The 26,264-nt window shown below is 36.7% G+C and overlaps 1 protein-coding gene across 2 annotated transcripts in view; it reads right to left on the bottom strand.

Moving 5' to 3' along the window:
• Window positions 1-26,264, bottom strand: part of HCFC2 (host cell factor C2) — a 114,985-nt gene that overhangs the window by 74,565 nt on the left and 14,156 nt on the right. For both annotated transcript variants that reach the window (XR_011566666.1, XM_019961207.2), the window contains exons 4-14: window positions 26,004-26,212; window positions 25,176-25,260; window positions 22,988-23,094; window positions 22,691-22,879; window positions 15,972-16,139; window positions 15,397-15,449; window positions 9,536-9,713; window positions 6,270-6,473; window positions 5,652-5,725; window positions 3,629-3,766; window positions 1,925-2,110 (exon numbers count right to left, since the gene is read on the bottom strand). Coding sequence is in view for 1 of the 2 variants with exons in the window: in XM_019961207.2 (XP_019816766.1) it covers window positions 1,925-2,110; window positions 3,629-3,766; window positions 5,652-5,725; window positions 6,270-6,473; window positions 9,536-9,713; window positions 15,397-15,449; window positions 15,972-16,139; window positions 22,691-22,879; window positions 22,988-23,094; window positions 25,176-25,260; window positions 26,004-26,212 (1,591 nt within the window). In the remaining variant the exon portion in view is untranslated. The remainder of the gene's footprint in view (window positions 1-1,924; window positions 2,111-3,628; window positions 3,767-5,651; window positions 5,726-6,269; window positions 6,474-9,535; window positions 9,714-15,396; window positions 15,450-15,971; window positions 16,140-22,690; window positions 22,880-22,987; window positions 23,095-25,175; window positions 25,261-26,003; window positions 26,213-26,264) is intronic.

The following is a 26,264-nucleotide window of genomic DNA, read 5'->3' as shown; positions in this document are numbered from 1 at the left end:
GAAAGCTGAGCACCGAATAATTGATGCTTTTGAACTGTGGTGTTGGAGAAGACTCTTTGAGAGTCCCTTGGACTGCAAGGAGATCCAACCAGTCCATTCTGAAGGAGATCAGCCCTGGGATTTCTTTGGAAGGAATGATGCTAAAGCTGAAACTCCAGTACTTTGGCCACCTCATGCGAAGAGTTGACTCATTGGAAAAGACTCTGATGCTGGGAGGGATTGGGGACAGGAGGAGAAGGGGACGACAGAGGATGAGATGGCTGGATGGCATCACTGACTCAATGGACGTGAGTTTGAGTGAACACCGGGAGTTGGTGATGCACAGGGAGGCCTGGTGTGCTGTGATTCATGGGGTTGCAAACAGTCGGACATGACTGAGTGACTGAATTGAACTGAATAATATGCAATGTTGAGCATTTTTTAATCCCACTACTGGACAATACCCTGAGAAAATCATAATTGAAAAAGACACATGTACCCTAATGTTCACTGGAGCACTACTGACAATAGCCAGGACATAGAAGCACCCTAGATGTTGTTCAGAATGGATAAAAGAAGTTATGGCATATATGTACAGTGGAATATTATTAAGCCATAAAAATGAATGAATTTGAGTCAGTTCTAGTAAGGTGGATAAACCTAGAGCCTGTTATACAGAGTGAAGTAAGTCAGAAACAGAAAAACAAATATCATATATTAACACATATCTAAAAGAAATCAGTCCTGAATATTCATTGGAAGGACTGATGCTGAAGCTGAAACTCCAATACTTTGGCCACCAGATGTGAAGAACTGACTCATTTGAAAAGACCCTGATGCTAGGAAAGATTGAAGGTGGGAGGAGAAGGGGACAACAGAGGATAAGATGGTTGGATGGCATCACCAACTCTATGGACATGAGTTTGAGTAGGCTCCAGGAGTTGGCGATGACAGGAAGGCCTGGTGTGCCACAATCTATGGGGTCACAAAGAGTCAGACACAACTGAGGAACTGAACTGAACTGATGGAATCTAGAAAAATTGTATTGATGAACCTATTTGTAGGGCAGGAGGAGAGACTCAGACATCGAAAACAGACTTATGGATAGAGCAGGGGAAGGAGAGTATGGGACTAATTGAGAAAGCAGCACTGAAATATATGCATTACCATGTGTAAAACCAATAGCTAATGGGAGGTTACAGGGAAATCAGCCTGGAGCTCTGTGATAATCTAGAGGGGTGGGAAGTGGGGGTGGGCAGTGGAGAGAGGTTCAGGAGGGAGGGGACATGTGTATACCTATGGCTGATTCATGATGATGTATAAAAGATACCAACACAACATTGTAAAGCAATTATCCTCCAATTAAAAATAGATAAATTTTTAAAATATCACGAATGAGGATTTCTCTGGTAGTCCAGTGGCTAAGACTCTGTACTCCCAATGCAGGGGGCCCAGGTTGATCCCTGGTCAGGGAACGAGATCCTACCTGTTGCAACTAAGACTCAGTACACACAACTACTGAGCACTCTAGAGCCCACGAGCTGCAACTACTGAGCCCATGTGCCACAACTGAAGACCCTGGGCCCTAGAGCCTGTGCTCCACAAAAAGAGACGCGATCATGATGAGAAGCCTGCTCACCGTAATGGGAGAGTAGCCCCCACTCACCATAACTAGAGAAAAGCCCATGCAGCAACAAAGACCTAGCACAGCCAAAAATAAATAAATAATTAAAAAAAAGACTCAGCACAGCCAAATAAATTAAAATATTTTAAATAAATATATATCATGAGTGATTAGCAAAAAATATTTTTAAAAAATTTAATCCACCCCTTTTAGATATCTCTCATTTCATCAGACACTAAAAGGAATCTTTAAACTGATAGTTTTACTTCATGTACAACATTTCAGTAATTTAAATCATTAAGTCTTGACCTGATGTCTCACCTTTGAAATTCTGACCGCAGAAGGAGCTCCAGGAAAACCGGGAATACAGGTTTTAAATTCACTGATTTTGCTGAAAGGGCCTATTCCACAACCATTGATGGCAGCAACCCTGAATCTGTATCCTGTGCCTGGAACAAGATCTTGTTTCTTAAGTAAACTGTAGTCAGGTACGTCTGCATTTCCTATCTAAAATGTAATATATGCAAAAGTCAAAGAAAAGATGCAATTAATTATTTTTCATTGAATAACAAAACTTTTAAAGAATGAATTAAGTTTTAGGGTTGTAGTGCACATTATTTATTTTCCTCTTTCATATATGGAATGAACCCCCTCAAAACAAAAGTAAATAAGCCCATAAATTGGTGATTCTCATCCAGAGGAAAAGTGCCTTTCCAGTTGAGAGTCACTGGTTATAAAAAGAAATATAAAGGTATTTTGCACATCAAGAATACAGAGAAAAGAGAAAAAAACTAACCACTATTAACAAAGTAACAACTATCTCCATGTAAATTTAACTTGGAATAAAAGTCTCAGAAGATTTACTGTCAGTCTCAGAAGATTTACTGTCAGTCTAGCCAGGAATGATACCTTTTGGACATCAGCAAGCAAGCTTGATAGAAAAGGAACAACTAGCATGCCAGCACAGAGCATTTTAAAAATTAATATTCAGCAGATACTGAATAAATATTAAATAACCAGATTGCATACTCTAGGTAGGAAGCTCATAACACCTACAACTTTCAAACAGTTTTTACATCACTACATCACTGTGAAACAGTGCCAACGTTTCATCCCATTTTTAAGGGAGTTACTTCATTTCACAGATGAGGAAACTGAGTCTCAGTGAGGTTAAACAAGTGATTTGTCCAAGGTCACACTGTCAAGTGCTGAAACTGATAACTCAAACTCAAGTTTACTATATGTTTCCTTCTTTTGGGAAAGACAGATAGCTACCAGGCCCTTAGATACAGGTATTTCCATATATATGAAATCAAACTATAGCCAGAAATTTTGTTAGGCATAATACTAACATAATATTAATCAGGATGTCTATTTTTGCTAAGAATTGGAAGATTCAATATGTAAAAGTGGGACACCAGAAAGTAGTATTAGAGAAACTAAAATATAATGATAAATGTTATATTCTCCATTTGTAAGATCTTTGGGAGATTCAAACCTGAATATCCATTTTGTTGGCAATTCCCTCTCTGCAATTCCCATTCCAGAAAAAAATTAGTTCAGTATGCTTTGGAGCTATTATCTGTTTCATAATTCTTAGAAGATTAATGTCTCTATCTATATAAGGTCCTCGCTGTATTCAATAGTGTTAAGGGCTTAACATTCTTAAATTATGAAATTGGGACTAACAAAAGTTCTAAGTTAAAAAAAAGTTCCATTCTAAACTCTCCAGGTAACAACATTAGAGATACTTCAAGAAATCTTTATCTGTACTGGCCAGACTGTATCATTTATGACTCAAAATCCAGCCCAATGAGTGTATAAGACTTTTAAAAATAACCTGCTTGTGATATATTCTATAAACAGAGCCTTAAAAAAGAATACAATAACTAATATAAACTCTTAATTATAGGTACTAAACAGATCGCAATTTCACTCATTCAAATGTCCTGAATCAGGCTTACTTCTTAAAGTTCCACGTTTGAGGCTTATAACTAACAGTGTAGAAAACACATCAATAGCTACCTTTGAAATGCTTTGCTTCCCTTTTGGCAGCAAATAAAACTGGCTCACCAAAGCTGTATTATTTTTAAAAATTCCTACGTCACACCACTGTCGTTCTCCTGCTTTCACCATGGCCACCGGATTTGAAGGAGTCTCTTTCTAATTTCAGAGAAAGAAAAATTTATGAAGACTCTTACTGAACATACAAGAAATGCCAAGATTTAATAACTCCATGCAGTGATCTACAAGTACATATATGGGTAAACGCCACAACATTAATAGCTCATAAGTAAATAAACTCTTAACAGATTAGGTCAACTGACAGTGAGACAGGGATGCCAATTCAAACACAGGGAGTGACAGGCATTCTCCAAGTCAGTAGCTCTGTGCTATCAACCTAGCTGGAGTTAGCATGCTTTCCAATCAGTGACACGTTAAAATGCCAGCTGTTTTATAGAACATTGTCATTTCAGAGACTCTCTCAGAAAATGTAATAATCCCTTTAGTGTGACATTACAACTCACTCCAAAAGGAGCGAATAAGGAAAAATTCACTGCAAGCTGGCTTATTTCTAGATTCAAAAACAACTAGCAGAAATTCAGTGATCTTTGCACTTGAAATACCTGTGATTCTCCAAACCTAAAAGGAGAAAAAATGTTCAAAACTAAAATGCAATTTGAATATAATTTAGCATACACTAAAGAGGAGCAGATTAAACAGTTTGACATTTTTATCTTGCTTTAACAAATAAACTTCCTGTACCTTAAATTACTTTTAGTGATAAGTGAATTATACTTATCCTTTTTAAGCCCATCTTCTTTATAAATGAGACACTGTTTCCAGAAGCTCAAAACAAATATGTACTTCAGTTATTTACTTCTGTCTTAAATATATAACAGCAGAGGTACATGCTTATAATTCACAGTACTTCTTATTGAGGCTATCACACATGACAAAGTGAGCTAACCAGAAGAGTCTTAAAGGTTTTTAAAAGAGAAATAGCTTTAAACTTGTTAAAACGCTCTTCAACAACTTTTATAAAACAACTGGCTCCAATTGCAACTATAGATACCATTCCAACTGATGCACTGTAAAACAGATTTAAGAGAAAAAAACCATTTTAATAATTCTTCTTTGAGAAGAGTTTTTAGAACACTACTAGCACTTAACATTCTGGAAAGGTGAAAGCTGATGAAGGTAAAGACATGATCAAAATCCACAGAATCATGACAGAAAGAAAACTAAAACTACAGACTATTCTTGAAGGTTCTAAATGGTAAATGTTAGGTTAAATAAAAACTCTTGTTCATAGCAATAAAGTTGAAATGACTGATAATTTAAAAACATGCAAAACCACATATATGTATTATCCTCCTATTCATCCACTTGAGACAATCTTAGTATAATATTTGTGAGGCACATTCCTGGCATTTAAGTTTGGTACCAGGCAGACTAATTCTGGCCTTCCACCAAAAAATCCAATGTTAGAGATTATTAGGATATCCTACAGGTATGTCTGACTCCAGATTGCAATATTTTGTTGTTCTCCTATTAAGCAGCTAGCAATAAAACCATTCAAGTTTTATGTTCTATAACATGTCCTTTTATTCTTTAAATTGTTAAGTAATTTACATATATACATATATCTATGTATATACACACATTTCTGATTATGAAAGTTAACATTATAGAAAAAGACTGAAAACATAAAGTAAAAACTATCTTTGGCCCCACGACCTGAAGAAAATCATCTAGCACTGTAGTGTAGATTTGTGTGGACTCATGTGAGAATGTGAATGTATGTACTGTGTGTTTTTAATAAAATTGGGAATGCACTATATATATTATTTTTTTATCCAACTTTTTCCACTTAAGATTCTACTGTGAACATTTTTCTCTTTAAGCCTCCATTTTTCAATCTGTGTCAAGTAATTACTAAGAGGATACCCAAGAGCCTTTTCCTGAATTTAGGTTGAAGTTGCTCAGCATTTAAAGCGTCTTTAGCCACCTGTGCGCACGTCTCATCTCCAGGGCATATACTTACAGAAAACGGCATCGTGGCAGCGTGTGCCTCCACACGGCTTATCTTGGTTGCAGGTAGTGCACATGTTTCATCAACTAAAAATTAAACAATTCATCAGATAAGACTTATATAAGCACTGAGCAAACAGACACAGTAAAATATAACTTATAAATATGCAAAAATAGCCAGAGGGAGAAAAAAATCACAACAATTAGAAATATGGACCCTCTAACTTGAACTAATTCACAAAGCTCATTTTTCAAGGATTTGATGACTAGCTGGAACTTCAGAGAATGTTTGCCAAACATGAAATACAATTCCTATTGCAAAATCATAAAATAAGAATTTACAAAATCAGAAATTGATCAAGCTATAAGAACTGTTACTCCATAGCAGAGAACTAATCTTTTCTAAGAAAAAAAAGTTTTGCTGAATAAACTCATGGTAGGAAAGATAAAGTCTGATTGTATTACAGTGCAGCAGAGAATATATTATATAATGATTTTAAATGAAATGCCTTTATCTTTTTATATTCAATTCAATCCAAGATGAAATGCAATTCCCATCTGAAACAAATAAGTTTGCTGAATTTCTATACAAAAATGGCTCAAAATACAGTATGTGAAACACATTTCAAACCTTCAGCTTTGGTACTGAATGTTGTTAGTGAAGTTTCATCTTTAACAACTGCCCCATTTGTACTGGATGATTCAGTTTTAATGGTCTGCTGGGTTACCATAGTTTGTGCGCTGGAAACAGTACTGGATACAGAAGTTTCAGGGATTACTGTTCTTAAGTCCAGGCAACTACTTAGAACACCTATATTTGCTGAAGTGTGAGGACCTAAAATTAAACGGAAAAGATTAACTGTTAACAAATGAATATCTGCAAATAACTGTTGTATCTTAGAGTTCTTGTCACCCAATTCTAAGCATTTTCAATTTTAAAATCATTAAACGTGAACACCACAAATATCAGCCATATGACTTAACCATTAGGCATAAAATGTCAACGTTTAGAAAAATAAAATGCATCGTATCCATGGATGTCTAACTTCTCAGCTCCTTCCTCCATTCTAAACCCTGAATCACTGTTCTTAAACTCTTCTCAACGACAGATCAAATGGCCTTGCCTTCCATTTTAGGGAAAGAATGCTAGTGCACTGGGACGACCCAGAGGGATGGTATGGGGAGGGAGGAGGGAGGAGGGTTCAGGATGGGGAACACATGTATACCTGTGGCGGATTCATTTTGATATTTGGCAAAACTAATACAATTATGTAAAGTTTAAAAATAAAATAAAATTTTAAAAAAAATTAAAAAAAAAAAAAGAAATAGAAGTCATCAGGCATGAATGCCACCCATTTTCTGCCTTCTCTTGTCCTAAACTAGAAATGTATTTATGACTGTGCCCAGCCTCTCTGTCTTCTCTTCCATTTCAGAAGATGACTTCTCCCCTAAGGTAAGTTTAATCTATTCTCTTGTGCTCTTGGTCCCATTCCTTCCCCTATATTTTGGGATCCTCTTTTATCAATCATTCCTTTCTCTTCAGGGTTTTCAAACTCTTCTGTGGAAGTTTTGGCCCTCAGTCTATACACATCATCAAGTCTTCTCCAGTCACCATCCTCCCTTGCTACTTTCCTTCAGAGCAGTCTACTTTCTTGACCACCCCAGTCTGATTGAGCACACCACTCTAAGGAAGTGGCTCTGACAAATGTCCAGGGATACTTAGCTTTAAGGGATACTGATCAATTTTCATTTACTTGACCTCTCTGTAATATAAACAATGCTGACCACATACTTTTTTTTGAAGTTGTTTCTGTCTATGACTTGTATTCACTCATGTATGCATCATAAATGTATAGTTATAAATTGTAATACCCACTACAGAGGTAAAAAAATATGATACCATTATAAATGTATAGTTATAAATGGTAATACCCACTACAGAGGTAAAAAATATGATACCATTTTTTTTGGTTCTTTGCCTAACCTTCTTGGGAAGCCTTTTTAATCTCTTTAGCTGACTTCTCTTGTTCAAATGACTCTTTAAATGCAGGTATTTTCCAAGCCCTATCTTGTCTCCCCTTGCATATTTCCCTGGTGCTTTAGCTACCATTTACAAATCATACATCTCTCAACTATGTATGTCCTAGGTACAGTGTCAGGTCCTGAGAATCCAGCAGTGAACAAGTCAGAGAAGGTCCTTGTTCTTGTGGATATCAGATATTCTTAACTTTGAAATTAGTATTTCCAGCCAAGAACTGCCTTCTAGACTCCAGACCTAAGTATCCAACTGTCCATTAGAAATCTTTACCAACATGTTCCTCAAGTGCCTCAAAAACAGCAAGTTCAAGGTTGAGCCTATCTTATTCCCAAAGCTGTTCTTGCTTCTGTATTTCTTATCCTGATGAAGAGTATCATCATCCACTGAATATCCAACCCAGAAAACTGGGAGTCATGTTCGACTTGTTTTCATTTATCATATACAACCAGTTTCCTAGTCTAATAGGTGCTACTTTCTAAAAGTCTCTGAACTAATGTATTCTCTCCTCTCCATCTCACCCACTGCTTTAGTCTCTATGCATCTCTTTCTAACAAGTCTCCCAATCATCTCCTATAATAGCTCTTCCTGATGGTGAGGCTAGAATGTCCTTTCCAAAATAAAAAAACAAAAACTAATCGTGCCACTCTTTCACTTTTGAAAAATACCAGTTACTCCAACCTACGGAGGAAAAGCCCAATCTGCTCTTGTTAACCTGAGACTAGCTAGCCATTCATTTACATATTTGAATATCTACGATGTGCCAGATGCTGTCATTGTATAACCACTCGTTTCCCCATTTGCCTAATATTAATTTTATCCAAACTGCCTTATAAGTACGATTTAGAGTACATGATTTAGAGTACATTAGGATCCTAAAATCTCAAAGCTCATATTTGTTTTCAAGAATGTAAACTTCTTTACATGATGGACATAGAAAATCACTATAAAAATTTAAATTGATGTCTAGTACCAAGCTTTTATAATTCTGACCAAATGAGTCGCTTACATCAGCAAATCAACAAAACAAAGTCTCTCCTCTTCCACAAGTAATGAAATCAGAAAAACTATAGGAAACTATTTTTCTTGAATATTTTTATCTACCATGGATTCTTAAGGAAAAATGGAAATAAAAAGAATATTTGTCTTGTTATTTACTGAAGAGGGATTAGCTTTTTATTAACTGTCACAATTTTTTCAAATTAAAAATGAAGCCACATATTACTATGCCAGGGATATATCAGAATAAGATTTATAAAGTAATTTTAGATACTGAAATCAGAGGTAACATTTAATGTATCACAAATGATATCAGAATATTCAAATTAAAATCTTTTAAATATAAGAGCCATCAAATTATAAGCTGTTCCATGCATTCAACAAGCTAATCAACAATTCTCATACATGAACTATCCTTCTGAGGATAATACAGTTATTTGCTAAACAAATATTTATTTATTTATTTATTAAGTGACTACGATTTGTCAAGCATGGATCTGGGTGCTTGGGAAATATATGTGAACAAGACAGACAAAATCCTGACCCAAAATAAATAATTACAGATAGTTATAAGCACTAGGACAATAGAATAATGGAACAGTGACACTGAACACGCTGGCCAACCTCAAATGGCATACAAGAGCTTGCCTCATTTAAATTCTGTAGTTAATAACTAATCATCACTACTTAGGTAAGTTCTTGCTTGGTATCATGACATCATTTTAATTAGGGTTAATATAGTAATATATATCATCTTTTGAAACTGGATCCAAACTATGTAACATCTACTTTTTCAAAGACTCTAAAATTCTCTATCATTATTATAAAAAGCTTTAGCTTTATTTAAAATGCCATCTTTATACCTTCATTTTTCCTTAGCATATCCACCACACAACTATTATGATTAGAAGCATTAGCTGCCAAAGATGAATGCAAAGAGGCATTAGAATCAGTTGATGCTTTGATATCTGGTTTGTTTTTCACTGAAGTTCCTTTCACGGCTGTATGTTCAGATTTCACACTGTTCACTATATCACTGATCTACAAGAAAGAAAATAATTTATTGCAGTAAGTAATGTTCAATTAAATAGAAATATATGTAAAAACAAGCAAAACAATTTACAACTTAAATGCTTTTGAAAATAAATTCTCCAAAATATAAAATAGCTTAAATCATAGCCTTATATTATTCTTTAAATTTTATAATAGCTTAAGAAAACAATTTCTTTTCACTTAATATCCATTCTCAAAAGATCAGTTCTGAAGGGAAAAGGAACAGTAAATTTCCAGGGAATAAAATTTATATTTTACAAGTGGTAGCTAGTATTCAAGTAAATACGGACAAGCTAGACCAACCTAGACAGCATATTAAAAAGCAGAGACATTACTTTCCCAACAAAGGTCCCTCTAGTCAAAGCTATGTTTTTTCCAGTAGTCATGTATGGATATAAGAGTTGGGCCATAAAGAAGGCTGAGCGCCAAAGAATTGATGCTTTTGAACTTTTGTGTTGGAGAAGACTCTTGAGAGTCCCTTAGACTGCAAGGAGATCAAACCAGTCAATCCTAAAGGAGATCAGTGCTGAATATTCATTGGAAGGACTGATGGTGAAGCTGAAACTCTAATACTTTGGCCACCTGATGCAAAGCACTGACTGCTTGGAAAAGACACTGATGCTGGGAAAGACTGAAACTAGGAGGAGAAGGGGACGACAGAGGATGAGATGGTTGGATGGCATTACCAACTCGATGGACATGAGTTTGAGTAAGCTCCAGGAGTTGGTGATGGACAGGGAGGCCTGGTGTGCTACAGTCCATGGGGTCTCAAAGAGTTGGACATGACTAAGCGACTGAACTGAACTGAATAGGTGACAACTCCCAAGGTACTGAGTTTAACATTCTGGTCAAATTTTCTTAACAAGATTAGACATGTATACTAAAGATTTTGTGTGTGTGCTAAGTCACTCCAGTCATTGCCAACTCTTTGCAACCCCATGGACTGTAGCCTGCCAGGCTCCCCTGTCCATGGGATTCTCCAGGCAAGAATACTGGAGTGGGTTGCCATGCCCTCCTCCAGGGGATCTTCCCCACCTGGGGATCAGTGTCTCTTATGTCTCCTGCACTGGCAAGAAGATTCTTCACAACTATAGCACCACCTGAGTGGATAAGGAAATGGCAACCCACTCCAGTGTTCTTGCCTGGAGAATCCCAGGGACAGGGGAGCCTGGTGGGCTGCCGTCTATGGGGTCACACAGAGTCGGACACGACTGAAGTGACTTAGCAGCAGCAGCAGCACCACCACCTGGGAAGCCCTTACTAAAGATCTTTTGAATCCTAAAAGAAAAATCTGTTACATGAAACCTTCAAGCATACGAATTATTTTGTATGACTGAGTTTTCCATACAGGCATCAAGATTTAATACATACATATATCAATATTCTTCACCATTAAACATTTTAGATAGCAATCTTCCTAATCACCTGTTTATTTTCTTAAAGATACTATAATAAACACATTTAAACCTTTTGGTAATTCAAATCACCAATGTAAATATCAGTTATTATATAGCAATAACTTTAGGTCTGCTGAACCATAAAAGTGATCTGGCTTCATTCAAATACCCCAATATTTCCTGCCTCTTCTTAGTTATCTGTTTTTTGTTACTTTTCTGTCTCCATCTTTAATGTCAATTAGAACTATAGTCAATTATAATTTCTCATGGCTCAAAGGATACTTGTTCATAATATGCCCTCTGTGCTGGGCTCAGTCGTTCAGTCATGTGTGACTCTTTGCAACCGCATGGACTGTAGCCCGCCAGGCCCCTCTGGCCATGGGGCTTCTCCAGGCAGAATACTGGAGTGAGTAGCCATTCCTTTCTCCAGGGGATCTTCCCAACTCACATATTGAACCAGGATCTCCTGCTTTGCAGGCAGATTCTTTATCAGCTGAGCTACCAGGGAAGCCCAATACACACTCTACCTCCATTCTAATTGATGGTGATTATGCTAGTGTTAATAAATGATGATGATGATATGCACAACCATTAGGGACCATTATACTACTTGATAGGCTCCATAATACATATTATAAAGTCTGAATCTCACTTAATTTTCACAAGAATTCTATAAATTGGATAATATCACCCTAGCTTATAAATGGAAAATAATGAGACTCAGAGATGTTAGATAACATACCCATGATCAAGTAGCCAGCAAGCAGCAAAGCAAGAATTTGACCTCAAGTTTATTTCACTATGAACTCCCCATGTCATACTATCTGAGAGTGAAGTGCAAAAAATGAGGCATGCCTTTATAAAGCAGAAAAGGCTGAAGCTAAGAGCCTGTAGATGGAAAGTCATGGACAGGTGAACCATTTTTGCTAAAGAGCCCAGAAAGGCTTGGAAATTGGAGGCATCAGGTTCTTTGGAGGCTGAAGTACAGAGTGGAAATAAACACCAGAGGACCATTGTATGGAAGACTATATAAACAGTGGTTGTATGGGGAGGGAGGTGGGAGGGAGATTCAAGAGGGAGGTGACATATGTATAACTATGGCTGATTCACGCTGACGTTTGGGAGAAACCAACACAATTCTATAAAGCAATTATCCTTCAATTAAAAATTAAATTTAAAACTTAAAAAAAAAGTAGTTGTAGCCCCAGCTCTGCTCTTCCAGTATACAAAGGCAAACAAATTCCACACCTCCATTCTAACTGAAGAAGGAAGGTAGGCACAAAGATTGAAATGGGAGGCTCTGGACTGTGGTACAGTATCTCTGGTGAGGCTGGAGAACAGGCAACCTACTGAAAATGGGGATTAAGTCTGTACACTGAACAGAGACATACCGCTTACCCTGCATTAAGCTCCAGGCTTAAAACCCGTAAGCAAGAGGCTGGAGAAGTCTCAGAGGAAACCCAATGGTCCAAGAGAAAAGATACTAGTATTTGTGGATTCTCACTCAGAAACCCTCCTTAAGGTCTACTAACCAAACATGCCCATATGCATAGAGCCACTATGGTCTGAATATTTGTGTCCCCTGCAATTATATGTTGAATCTAACCCCCAAGGTAATGGTATCAGAAAGCAGCACCTTTGGGCTGTGACTAGTGCCCTTATAAAAGTGGCCAAGAAAGATCAGTTGTTCCTTCCACCATGTGAGGATACAATGATAAGTTAGCAGTGTGCAACCCTGCAGAGGTTCCTTACCAGAACTCGACCATACAGGTGCCCTGATCTTGGACTTCCAGACTCCAGAAATGCAGGAAATAAATTTTTCTTGTTTATAAGCCATCTAGGCTATGGTATTTTGCTAGAGCAGACCAAATGGACTAAGACAGCCTCCAAGCTCCTTTTTAATGCCTCACTTTAAACATGAAAGGATACTAAGCATCACCAGACATTTGTTGACAGGCTCTAATATGGAAGTCCAAGACCAACTTTTTTTAAAGGGAGCTTGAAAAAAAGAAATAATGCTGAGAGCAGAATATAACTCAACCTTTTTTTAAAGAAGCATAATTCTTGAAGAGATAAGAGAGATATTATATTTTTGAAGCAAAAATAAAATGCCAGAAAAGAAAGAAAGAGTAGGATCAGGCTTTTAGAGAGTAACTATGTGGCTGAATATATTTAAAAATTGAATAAGAGATTTATAATACAAATGAAGAAACTTTTCAGAAAGCAGACCAGACAGAAGAAAAGATAGAAAATAAAAAGTTAAATCAGAGGATTAGTTCAGGAGTACCATCATTCAATAACAGGAGTAACAAAAAAAAGAGAATGTGGAAAGAAGAAATAATCAGTAATGAAAGCCCTAAGTTCCCAGAATGACACAGGCCATTGAAGGGACAGCACAGTGAATAATGCAAAGACATACACTGTAAGGTACATCCTTGTTGAAATTTCTGAGAACTGGGGATTAAAATGAAACAATTAGGTCTCATGTAAATGATCAGGAATCCAAGTGGCATCCGACTTCTTAACAGCATCACTGAATGCTACAAGACAGTAGAAAAATGCCTTTCAGTTTCTCAGGAAAACATTTCCAATATAGAATTCTATAACACAGCCAAACTACCAACCAAATGTAAACAGAGAAGAGGCATTTTCAGATATGGAAGACCTTAAAAAGTTTACCTTTCATACTCCCTTTCTCAGGAAACTATTGGAGAATATCAAAAAAAGAGAATGACGTGAGATCAAGAAACATAGGCTCCAACACAGAAAAGAGATAAAAGAAGCTTACAATAAAAAACAAACGGGGACTTCCCTGGTGGCCCAGTGGTTAAGAAGTTGTCTGCAGGGGACATGGATTCAGTCTCTGGTCTGGGCAGATTCCACATGCTGTGGAGTAACTAAGCCTGTGTGCCACAGCTACTGCTGTGGCTTCTCTTGTTGAGGAGCACTGGCTCTGGGGAGCGCAGGCTTTGGTAGCTGTGGTGCACAGGCTTAATTGCCCTGCAGCGTGTGGAATCTTCCCAGACCAGGGATTGAACCCATGTCCCCTATATTGGCAGGCAAATTCTTTATGACTAATTCACACTGTTGTACAGCAGAAACCAACACATTGTAAAGAAATTTTCCTCCAATTAAAAAATAAGAAAAAAGGGGAGAGGAAAAAGAGCCCATGCACCACAACTGGAGAGCAGCCCTTACTAGCCACAACTAGAGAAAGGCTACATGCAGCAAAGAAGACCTAGCACAGCCAAAAATTTAAAAATAAATAAAATTTGTTTTTTAAAAAAGAAACAAATGGAAGTTTTAAGATTACAGCTGAGTAGCAGACTTAGAGAAGAATTAGTACAAACTAGAGCATCAAGACAGAGGTTTCTGTAGGGATGGTTATGGGGGCAAAGGGGTGGTAAAGAAAGAAAAAAGAAACTATATGTTCAAATATTTTGAGTTTTATTATTTTATTGGAAAATCAGAGTATGAATTAATGATAGGCAAGAAGAAAATCAAGCAAATGAAAGAGTAAGGCAGTTAACAATGCCAAGAAAAACAAAAAATTACATGAAAAAGGAACAATGTTCATAGCACATTACAGGGCTCAGCTCTGAGTATGTCATCATCACAATGTAAATATCACATAATGATTCAACTAAAAATATTATAAGTGCATGTGAAGAGAAAGGGGAGGAAACAGCAATATTTTAAGAGACAAAAAAAATCTTCATCTTCCATTATTGAAGACAATTGATCTAAAACTAGAAAGTCAGGAAGTGGCAGCACAAGGATTTTATTTATACGCATAAAGGTAGATACAGAAGAAAGATAAAATATTTGAAAGTAGTAGTTTCTAGAGAGGCAGGATCAAGAGCAAATAGGAACAGAGTAGGGGACTGTTGCTTTTTATTATAAACCTTGTAGTACCACCTAAATTTATTTTTTTTAATATATATGGTGTGTATGCTTATGTGTATATTAGCCTCTGATACTATGTGCAATGAGACTTCAATCTCCCAGCCAAGGGTTCTTAATTCAGGCTACTGTCACAATGATATGCAGAGCTTTCCTTAAAAACAGTTACCTGTTCATCATCTTAAAGACTCTGTTTCACTGGATCTGGGGAAAGGCATGGGAACCTGTGTTTATTTGTTTTTCATCTCAGAGGTGAATGTGATGTATAGCCATGGTTGAGACTCCCTATCCTAAGGTAATATAAAATATTAATAAAAACTGGCACTATAACCATAAACATTCATTTACCATTATACATTTTTTCAACTTACACTGTTAGGAATGATGCTATTACTGCCTTGTCTGTGAGGGTCCATCCTGACTCCTGTAGGAATAGGAAAGTTCAGACTGATATGCTATAAATAAACTTCCAAGAAAATATGTTACAATCAAATATTTTTAAAAGTTACATATTAAAGGTTTAAAAAGTAGTAACTATCAAAGTTTATCTGTTTTCTTAATAGTCTGCTTAATAGTTGATTTAAATCCTTTTTGGAAGAACATGTAAAATTAAATTTGCTTTTACTTTCCAAATGCCTGTTAGTTAAAAATATTTTTGAAAGCTGAAATATTTACAAAAACTAATTAAACAAGTATCATGTCAAATTAAGAAAGCACATCGAAATGAACTACAAAAAAAACATTCTACCCTACATATGTATGTGTTCTACTATATCATGATGGTAATACAGCCAAGTTTCAGAGTTGAAACATAGTTGATTTACCAGGTAGGAAACATCATAGCATAACATTTCTTAAACCAGATCTAATCACAAGCTTTTCTATAGTTATCTTTTTTTCATAAAGCATATGAGCATACATGCTCTAAGTGTGAAAATTATACTACCTTGCATATTTGGTGATGCTGAAGGATCTGATGATACAGCTTGGTATGGCAAGTCTGTATTCAACTGCAAAAGATAGCCCTCGACTGTAGGCACTTCATCCCATTTGACATGAAAAGAATTGGTAGTGGCTTTGATCAGTTGTACTTGTGATGGTGCCGGTGGTTTCTCTAAAGAACAAAACTGGATTAAGTATTTAAGTTTCAAATGTATCAACAGTTTCTCTATATAGTTTGTACAGACCTGGAATTCTGAAAACAATAAAAGCAATGAATATTTCATCTGTTCACTAAGAGGGAAAAAATTTACTCAGATAAGAAAAGCTATAGCAGGTCAAATGAAAATAATTTAGAGTTCTGATTCAATGTATTTATCTAATTACTTATGCAAATAAAACTACAAACAAAATAATCCAGGTCTAAGCTGAGTCACCAAATTAAAAAAAAAAATTAATCCTAGAAGAGGGGGGAAAACCAAGTACTTGACAGTTACAGCTATAAATATTTTACCTTCTTCAGGAGCTTTTAATTTTATGAGCCAATTTTAAGCCAAGAGAATACATGTTAGAAATACTGTTAATGTTAGCAAATATGATTTAGAGCTGATATTTTGGAAAAACATAACTTCTTTGAAGTTAATACCTTCTTATCAAAACTTGTACTACTCAAAACAGGTAATTATTTTGGCATAAAATATTACCAACATTTCTAAAACAAGTTACAATCATGGACTCTTAGAACTGGAAAAAAGTACCTAAAATTACTTCTACAATAACCCAGTTTTCTTTTTGCTTACCTACCAAATTAGGGAACTCACAAATCCCAGAGCAGTATATTCCATCTCTAGACAGTTACATAAGGAAAATCTATTCTTCTAGTCAGTTGAAATTCCTTGGTGGCTCAGAGGGCAAAGAATCTGCCTGCAGCGGAAGACTCAGGTTTGATTCCTGGGTTGGGAAGATCCCCTGGGGAAGGAAATGGCAACCCACTCCAGTATTCTTGCCTGGAGAATTCCATGGACAGAGAAGCCTGGTGGGTCACAGTTCATGCAGTCACAAAGAGAGTTGGACACGACTGAACGCCTAACAGTTTCAGTTCACTGAGCCGAAATCTGTAAGTTATAATCTTTATATAACAAGTCTAATATCTATCTCTTTGTATCTTTTAGAATAGGGGTCAGCAAAAACAAACTATGGCTCATGGGCCAGATCCAGTTTATGCCTACTTTTGTAAATAAAGTTTTACTGAAATACACCTATGTTCATTTGTTTATGCGTTGTCTATGAGTCCAGTTTTTGGGCTTCCCTGTGGGTTTGAAGGGAAGGGAAGGGCAAGAGTAGGGAAGATCTCTATCCCTGGGTAGGGAAGATCCCCTGGAGAAGGAAATGACAGTCCACTCCAGTATTCTTGCCTGGGAAATCCCACGGACAAAGGAGACTGGAGGGCTACAGTCCACAGGGTTGCAAAAGAGTCAGACAGGATTAAACAACTAAACAACAACATGACTCCTTTTATGCTACACCAGTAGAGTTGAGTAGTTGTAATAGAGATCATGGGGGCTTCCCTGGTGGCTCAGAGGTTAAAGCATCTGCCTGCAATGTGGGAGACCTGGGTTCAATCCCTGGGTCGGGAGGATGCCCTGGAGAAGGAAATGGCAACCCACTCCAGTATTCTTGCCTGGAGAATCCCATGGATGGAGGATCCCTTCGAGAAGGAAATGGCAACCCACTCCAGTATTCTTGCCTGGAGAATCCCATGGACGGAGGAGCTTGGTGGGCTACAGTCCACGGGGTCGCAAAGAGTCGGACATGACTGAGTGACTTCGATAACAGAGATCATATGGCACACAAAACTTAAAATATCTACCCTCTGGGTCTTTACCAAAAAAAATCTTATGACCCTATTTTACAGGATAATTAAGCCAAGTTCCTTCAACTACTCCCATGTAAATTCCTCCATGATCCTATTCACAACTCAGTTTATTTATGTGTCTCAAAGTAAGGCAACCCATACCTAAGAAAAAGCAGACAAATAGACAAGTCCAGAAGATACACCACCCACATAACAGAAGTTACATGAAGAAAAATAGAGAAAACAGCAGGGTGTAAATCAGTGAAATAAATCAAGAAAATTTCTACAACTGAAGAACATGAGCTTCCAGACTGAATGGACTCACTGAGTACTCAACACAAGGAATTAAAAAAAGACACACAACAAGACACACAACACATATCATAAAATTTAAGAACAGTAGTGACAAGGAAAAAATCCTAAAAGCTATTAAGCATGAGGGGGAAGTTCACATTTAAAAGGGCCAAAAATCAGAAGTGGTTTAGACTTCTCAACAAAAACACCAGAAGTTTGAATACAATATAACACCTTTCGAAAAATATTTTCCCCAGCTTCCAAAATTCTGAAGGATAATGACTTCCAATATACAACTCTATTTCCACTCAAACTGCCAATGTGGTGGGAAGGAATACTGAATGTATTTTCAAACAATGCAAAAGCTCAAAATAAATATATCACCTATGCACCCTTTTCCTGGGATGTGTTCTACAAAAAATGAGGAAGTAAACTAAGAAAGGGGAAAATAAGAGATCCAGGAAGCAGGGAATCCAGCACAGGTGATAAGCCAAAGACATCCTCAGGAAGATGATGAAGGGAAACTCTAAGAGGATAGGTGTGTTTAATCTGTAGAAGGCAGAGTTCCAATATACCCTTTACATCCCAGATTGGAGGAGGAGAAATTTCTTCAAGGTGAGGAAACCTGATAGAATATCTGATGCATCTAACCATAATGAGAGAAGATTTAAACAAGAGAGCATAGACTGAATTAGTGGTAAATATATACAAATCTAAAACAAGGTGACCATTACTAATCCAAAGCAAATGAAGAAGTTGTACAAGAGAGATAATCACCTCTCTAGGTATTCTACATAGCTTACCTGTTAATATGTTTATATGGTTAAAGGTCCATCTAGTCAAGGCTATGGTTTTTCCAGTGGTCATGTATGTATGTGAGAGTTGGACTATAAAGAGAGCTGAGCACCCAAGAATTGATGCTTTTGAACTGTGGTGTTGGGAGAAGGTTATTGAGAATCCCATGGACTGCAAGGAGGTCCAACCAGTCCATCCTAAAGGAGATCAGTCCTGGGTGTTCATTGGAAGGACTGATGTTGAAGCTGAAACTCCAATACCTTGGCCACCTGATGGGAAGAGCTGACTCATTTGAAAAGACCCTGATGCTGGGAAAGATTGAGGGCAGGAGGAAAAGGGGACAACAGAGGATGAGATGGTTGGATGGCATCATCAACTCAATGGACATGCGTTTGGGTGGACTCTGGGAGTTGGTGATGGACAGGGAGGCCTGGCATGCTGCAGTTCATGGGGTCTCAAAGAGTCAGACATGACTGAGCAACTGAACTGAACTGAATGTAAAACACTGAACTCTCATCTAACAAAATGATGGTGTGATCATAATCAGTCAGACTGAGAGAGTGGGGGTTAGAAAAGGTGCATAGGAGAGAGGTAAGGAGTGGTGGGAAGAAGTGAGAAATCCTTGACTTCCATGACTTCCACAGTTTGAAAAATGAGCATATTATGACTAAACTGAAAAAAGAGTAATATATTCATGTCATATGGAGCTATGAAGGTAAATACCATAGGAACTGTTTAACAAACCTGAAAGCACATGCTTGTGAAACAAGTAAGATGGGAGGAAAGTGGGAGCAAAAGACTGCTGTTTTTCATTTTTTAAAACACCTTATGGAAGTATACTAATCTTTATATGTTCTCAAGTGCACAAAACTTAACTAAAAGTTTAAAAAAAAGGCAAGATGAAGAATCTTTATATCCCTCCCCTACCCAAACTGATGCCAAGTTAGCAAGAGAAAAAGCAAAATCTAAATTTTATCTTCATGATAGTGGCCATGATTACTTTTAGACAGATATTCCTGTCTATAACCTTTTATGGAAAGGTTTATGAAAAACTGGCCATTCAGAGACAGTGATTTTTAATCTTTTAAAAGTCTCAGATCTCTTAGATAATCTTGTTAGAGTAACATAGTTGCTACTGGAAAAAATTTATATGTGCACATTTTTCTTTTAATCTCAGAGACTGATTAGAATCTTATTCTTAGACATCAGCTCATAATTCCCAACTTCAAAGATGAATCATAAGTTCAATTTTGTGTATTTTTTTCCTAACTCCTAGCCTAATATGTTCATTTTTCTACTTTTTGCATAGAAAGCATTTAGCCTCTAACTTAATTGTTCCATTTATTACTTTTTCAAGTATCTTGAAAAAATTTTAAATCTTAATTTTAAAATTAAACTTTCTACATTATAAAAGCAACACATGCTACTGCAGAAAATACAGATAAGAGAGAAAACCTTTTTAAAAAATGTATACTCTCACCTCTTAGCTATTATCACTTTGGTACACAGTATACCCTTACAGATTTTCCTGTTTATACACTTAAAAGAAAAACTGGAATCATAGGTATGTTTTATAACTGCTTTTCTCATAAAACAACACATATTATGTCTCCAGATCTGATTTCTCTACTGCCTTCCAGATTTCTTTATTCCCTCAACTGCTTAACTGATCTCCTTATTTCAAACTTAGCAAGGTTTAAATGGAACTTTTCATTTTCTCCACAAGCCTGTTTTCTCCACAATCTTTCCCATCTCAGTAAATGGAAATAATGCCACATTATTCAAGGTAAAAACGTCATCGTTTTTTTCTCTTTCTGTCAACTGCCACACCAACTCATCAGTCAGTTCTGTTAACAAGAAGTGTAAAATACATTTCAAACTTCTCCACTCTCTCCACCTCTAGAGTCGAAGATTTCTTTGACGACTGCAAAAGCCTCTTTTTGTCTCTCTGTGTCTACTTTTGCCCCCTACAATTTATTTTCCACACAAGTTCATTGACAATTCCAAAATACACATCAGATTATGACACATCTCTCCTCCAAACTAATAAATCCCTCTACCATTGTATTTTAAAAACAATGCAATCTTGACCATGATGTTCCAGGTCCTACATGATCTGCCCTGTGGTCATCACTCTAATCTCCATGCCTACACTCTTTTACTCAGCTCAGATCTAGTGCCAAACATGCCAGGTATTCCCATCTCAGGGCCCTCATACTTGCTTTTCATACTTCCTGTAGTGTCCCCTCCCCATTTTTTACATGGATAGCACTCTCTCATCATTTGGTGCTGTGCTGTGCTAAATCGCTTCAGTCATGTCCGACTCTTTGCAACCCTATAGACTGTAGACCGCCAGGCTCCTCTGTCCATGGGATTCTCCAGGCAAGAATACTGGAATGGGCTGTCATGCCCTCTTCATTTGGATTACATCTCAAATGCCAGTTCACCCTTTCCTGACTACCCATTCTCCAGTAGCCACCCCACTTCACCCCATTCCTAGTACCTCCCAATACTATCTTATTGTTCTATTTTACTGTCTTCAGATACTTACCCAAAACTAAATTTATTTTGTTTATTTGTCTGATAACTGCCCATCAACCTTCTATCCTCACACTCTCTTATAGAATATAAGTTCTTTGAGAGGACAGATGTTATCAGTCTTATTCACTGATTTATTCTCAGCATTTAGAACAGTTCCTATTCACAGCTGTCAACCAATAAATCAATAAACATTTATGGAAAAATGGATGTGAGTTCTATACTAAAAATTGTTTTTTATTATAATACTTCTTAAAAAAACTTTTTATTTTGGAACAATTTTAGATTTATAGAATTGCAGAGTTCCCATATACCTTTTACTCATTATTTCCTAATGCTAATACACTTGTTAAAACTAAGAAATGAACTCTGGAATAACAGTATTTATCAAGGCTTCCCTTGTGGTTCAGTGGTGAATCTACATGCCAATGCAGAAGACACAGGTTCAATCCCTGGGTCAGGAAGATCCCCTGGAGAAGGAAATGGCATCCCACTCCAGTATTCTTGCCTGGGAAATCCCATGGACAGAGGAACCTGGCAGGCTACACAGTCCATGCGGTTGCAAAAGAGCTGGACACAACTGAACAACTAAACAACACTATTTATTAACCAAACTACAGACTATTCAGGTTTTACCACTTTTTCAATAAATGGTTTTTGTTCCAGGATATCACCTTATATTTAATCATCATATCTCCTTAGTCTCCTCTAATCTGTGACTATTTCTTAGTCTTTCCTTGTTTTTTATCACTTTAAACTTCTGAACAATATTGTTCACATATCCTGTAAAACATCTAGAATGTCCCTCAGTTTGGATTTGTCTGATATGTCCTCATATTTAGAACGGTATTATGCATTTTGGGGAAAAGTACCACAGAGGTGAAGTATCTTCTTATCACATGATATGGGAGGCAGGGACTAACTGATACCAACACAACTTATCACTGGTGATACTGACCTTGATTACTTAAGGTGATGCTTACCAGGTTTCTACACTGCAAAGCTACTAGTTTTCTCTTTCCATACTCTACTCTTCAGATGGGAGTCACTAAATTCACTCTAAACTCAAGGAAAGGGAAATTAAGAAACTCCTCTAGAATGGAAAATATCTATATATATCATTTCTTCCATTCATTTTTAATTATGAAAAAGAGAGGTAGTGACATGATAGCGAGCTCAAAAGACAGACATTACTTGATTATTTATCTAAGGAAAAACTTTGTTTGTTAAATACTCTTACCTACCAGTATCAAGATACCAAAGATCCTTGCAGCAAACTTGACTATTCAGTGCTTTTTTGTAGCCGTCTCTTCCACTCCAAAAATATAATCGAGTGCCAATTGCAACAGCACAGTGTCCAGCTCTTGGTCTTGGTCTTGAATTTTTTTTATCTTCCTGAGAATCTGATACTAGGGTTGTCCATTCTGCTGTATCTAAACATAGAAATATCCATGACTGATCAACTTCTCTTAAATGACAAAATAATAAAAATTATTTTATTAATAAATTTTATTTTAGTAAATAATTCTTAAAAGACTCACCAAGATTCAGGTAAGAAAATGAACTGGTACACCTCCATTCACAATCATGAGGTGAAGTCTCAATATTCTCCCCCTTATGTGGAACCCATCCACCAAAGATGTACATCCTGAACAACAAAAGGAAAACATAAAGGAGCTGGTTTTCTTTTTAAAATCACTTATCACTTATCACTGTCAAGGAAATGCAAATACGATAATGAATAAAGTGGTCTTCATTCTAGAGTTTATAATTTTATGAAGCCATACAGAATCAAAATAATTGCTCTCTGGCCAGTTATTTAAAGTAGGAAATATTTCAATTATAATACATTTAAAAATCAATATTGTATGCAATATACTAAGGGGTACCTCAGCCAGAAGCAGGACATTGAAAGTCAAATTTAGAATTGATGTGTATAGTAACCAAAGAGAATTCAGTTTCATATAACTTTGGTCACTGATATCATCAAACAAAAAACATTAAACTATGTTCCTCAGAGCCCTAAAGGTTCTTGAGACATACCCAGTGGTTACTGAAAAGGTAAGGCTCATCAGGCAGAGATTAGGCCATGTAGCCTCACGCCAACCAGAGAAGCTCTGTTTTTTAAAATCTGTTTTCTATATTATAGTTCCAGTAGAAAACCACATTTTATAAAAGAGTTCTGCTGTTTAAAAAAATGAATATCTTATTAGATTTTGCTTATGGTTATTTTTGAGAAGAACTAATGAGGTTCTAAATTATAACTGTTGTCTCCTAAAAGATTACCTTTAAGATAAAGTCTCTACAGAGATAAGTACTTACTTAAATTCTACTTGAAACAATATTCCTAATCCTGGCTCAGTGTTGCATAAAAAAGGGAACTTGTTGATGACAGTTAACCTTGAAGGAGTGCTCTTTATGTACCTGGCACTGTTGGAAGCATTTTGCATGTACTGATTCATTCAGTCCTCATGGGAGCCTTGTGAAGGAGGTTTTACTGTTATCCCCATTTTATACTTGAGTTGGTTTAAAGCTCAACATTCATAAAACAAAGATCATGGCATCTGGTCCCATCACTTCATGGCAAATAGATGGGGAAACAGTGGAAACAGTGGCTGACTTTATTTTTTGGGGCTCCAAAATCACTGCAGATGGTGACTGCAGCCATGAAATTAGAAGATGCTCACTCCTTGGAAGGAAAGTTATGACCAACTTAGCATATTCAAAAGCAGAGACATTACTTTGCCAACAAAGGTCTGTCTAGTCAAGGCTATGATTTTTCCAGTGGTCATGTATGGATGTGAGAGTTGGACTATAAAGAAAGCTGAGCACCAAAGAATTGATGCTTTGAACTGTGGTGTTGGAGAAGACTCTTGAGAGTCCCTTGGACTGCAAGGAGATCCAACCAGTCCATCCTAAAAGAAATTGGTCTTGAATATTCATTGGAAGGACTGATGCTGAAGCTTAAATTCCAATACTTTGGCCACCTGATGTGAAGAGCTGACTTATTTGAAAAGACCCTGATGCTGGGTAAGATTGAAGGCGGGATGAGAAGGGGATGACAGAGGATGAGATGGTTGGATGGCATTACTGACTCAATGGACATGAGTTTGAGTAAACTCTGGGAGTTGGTGATGGACAGGGAGGCCTGGTGTGCTGCAGTCCATGGGGTCACAAAGAGTCAGACATGACTGAGAGACTGAACTGAACTGACTGATACTCGAGTAATCTGAAGTACAGACAGATTAAGTTTCTTTGCCCCTGAACAGACAGTACAAGTATCCAAGCTGAGACCTGAATTCAGGTAATCTGGTTACAGAGTACACCTTCTATCCATAATGCCATCCAAAGTATAATCATTAAACACAGAAGCTAAATATACACCTGAGTATGAATCAAGCACTACCAAAAATGTGTAAGAAGAAACAATGAGTTACATGTGTCAAATCTATTGATGGAGGACGGATAAGTTTGACATCACCCTGCCTTACCCTTATGTAATACCTACTCTGTGCATGAGGTAAGGAATACAAAGAAGCAGAAGAAAGAGTGTGACAAGAAAATGCATGCTACTTTAGCTCCTGTGCACATATTATTTTGGTTTCAGTTAGTGCAAGCAAGCATTATCAAATCATCTTCAAGAAACTAGCAGCATCACTCTTCTTTGTACATATCTTTCTTAAGTTTGTTAAAAAGAAAAAAAGACCAAAATACAAAATAACACCATACTTATTTCCTATAACACTGGCTGTATGAAGGCTTCGTGGAAGTGGCACTGTCCCTTTAGTTTCTGGTTTTGACCATGACATAGTTTCTAAAAATAAAAACAAGTATATTAGCAACTTAATCTAATAATAGAGAATTACCTCAACTTCCAGAAATTTTTTAAGAAAGGGACCTACCAAAATGAAGCTAAAATGTTTCAAAACCATTATTTGAATTTCATCTTAAACATTTCCAACTGACACAAATTGTCAATCACAGCAATCTATTTATACTTGAATGTTAGTATTTGCAATGGAGAGGTGTATTTAGGGTGCAAACAATTTTGAATTAAGACTAGATTAAAGTTTTTAACATTTTAAGTAAGAGCACATTGTGCAGAAGACACTCAGAAGTGACAGCACATGCATCTTCCAAATATTCATTCCTACGGTACCTTAAAATAGCTATGCAAGGGTTTTTTTTTATCGACCAGCTGTACCATTACTAATGCCAAGTTTACTATAGACAGGGTAACCACAGAAATTCAATCATCCTCAACTGGGACACTTTACAGAGTGAAAGGAGGTACTACTGATAATTACATGGGACAATAAGCATAAAACAGGACCATTAAAGGCAAACCAGAACATATGGTGATTCTACTTATAGGGAGCCCAGGAGTGTCACTATCATAAATCAAACATTCATTTGTTCAACTTGACTCATCAGCAATCATTCATATTAAATCTAAGTACAACTCAATACTGTAATAAAAATATTTTCCAAGGCAATTTTTATATTTGCCTTTATCAATCATAATGAATTTCTAAGCCTGAATCAACTTAAGCTCACCTAAGTCAAGTTGCCATAGATCATCCAGGCGAGCACCACACATTCCACCAAAAACATACATTTTAGGACTTCCAGAATCTCTTTTGCAATATATAACAGCTGTGTGGGATTCTCTTGGAGAAGGCACAATCCCTTTAGTCACTGGAATGCTCCAACCCACAACACCAGAACCATGCTGTAGCTCCAACTCATAGAAGTCATTTAAATATCTAGGATATAATGAAAGAAATTAAAACATTAATATAATATATATCTTTTATT

The sequence above is a fragment of the Bos indicus genome, chromosome 5, assembly GCF_029378745.1.
Source record: "Bos indicus isolate NIAB-ARS_2022 breed Sahiwal x Tharparkar chromosome 5, NIAB-ARS_B.indTharparkar_mat_pri_1.0, whole genome shotgun sequence".
Lineage (NCBI taxonomy): Eukaryota > Metazoa > Chordata > Mammalia > Artiodactyla > Bovidae > Bos > Bos indicus.
Note: the sequence above shows the minus strand (reverse complement) of the source record. Positions and strands in the feature narration are given on the sequence as shown.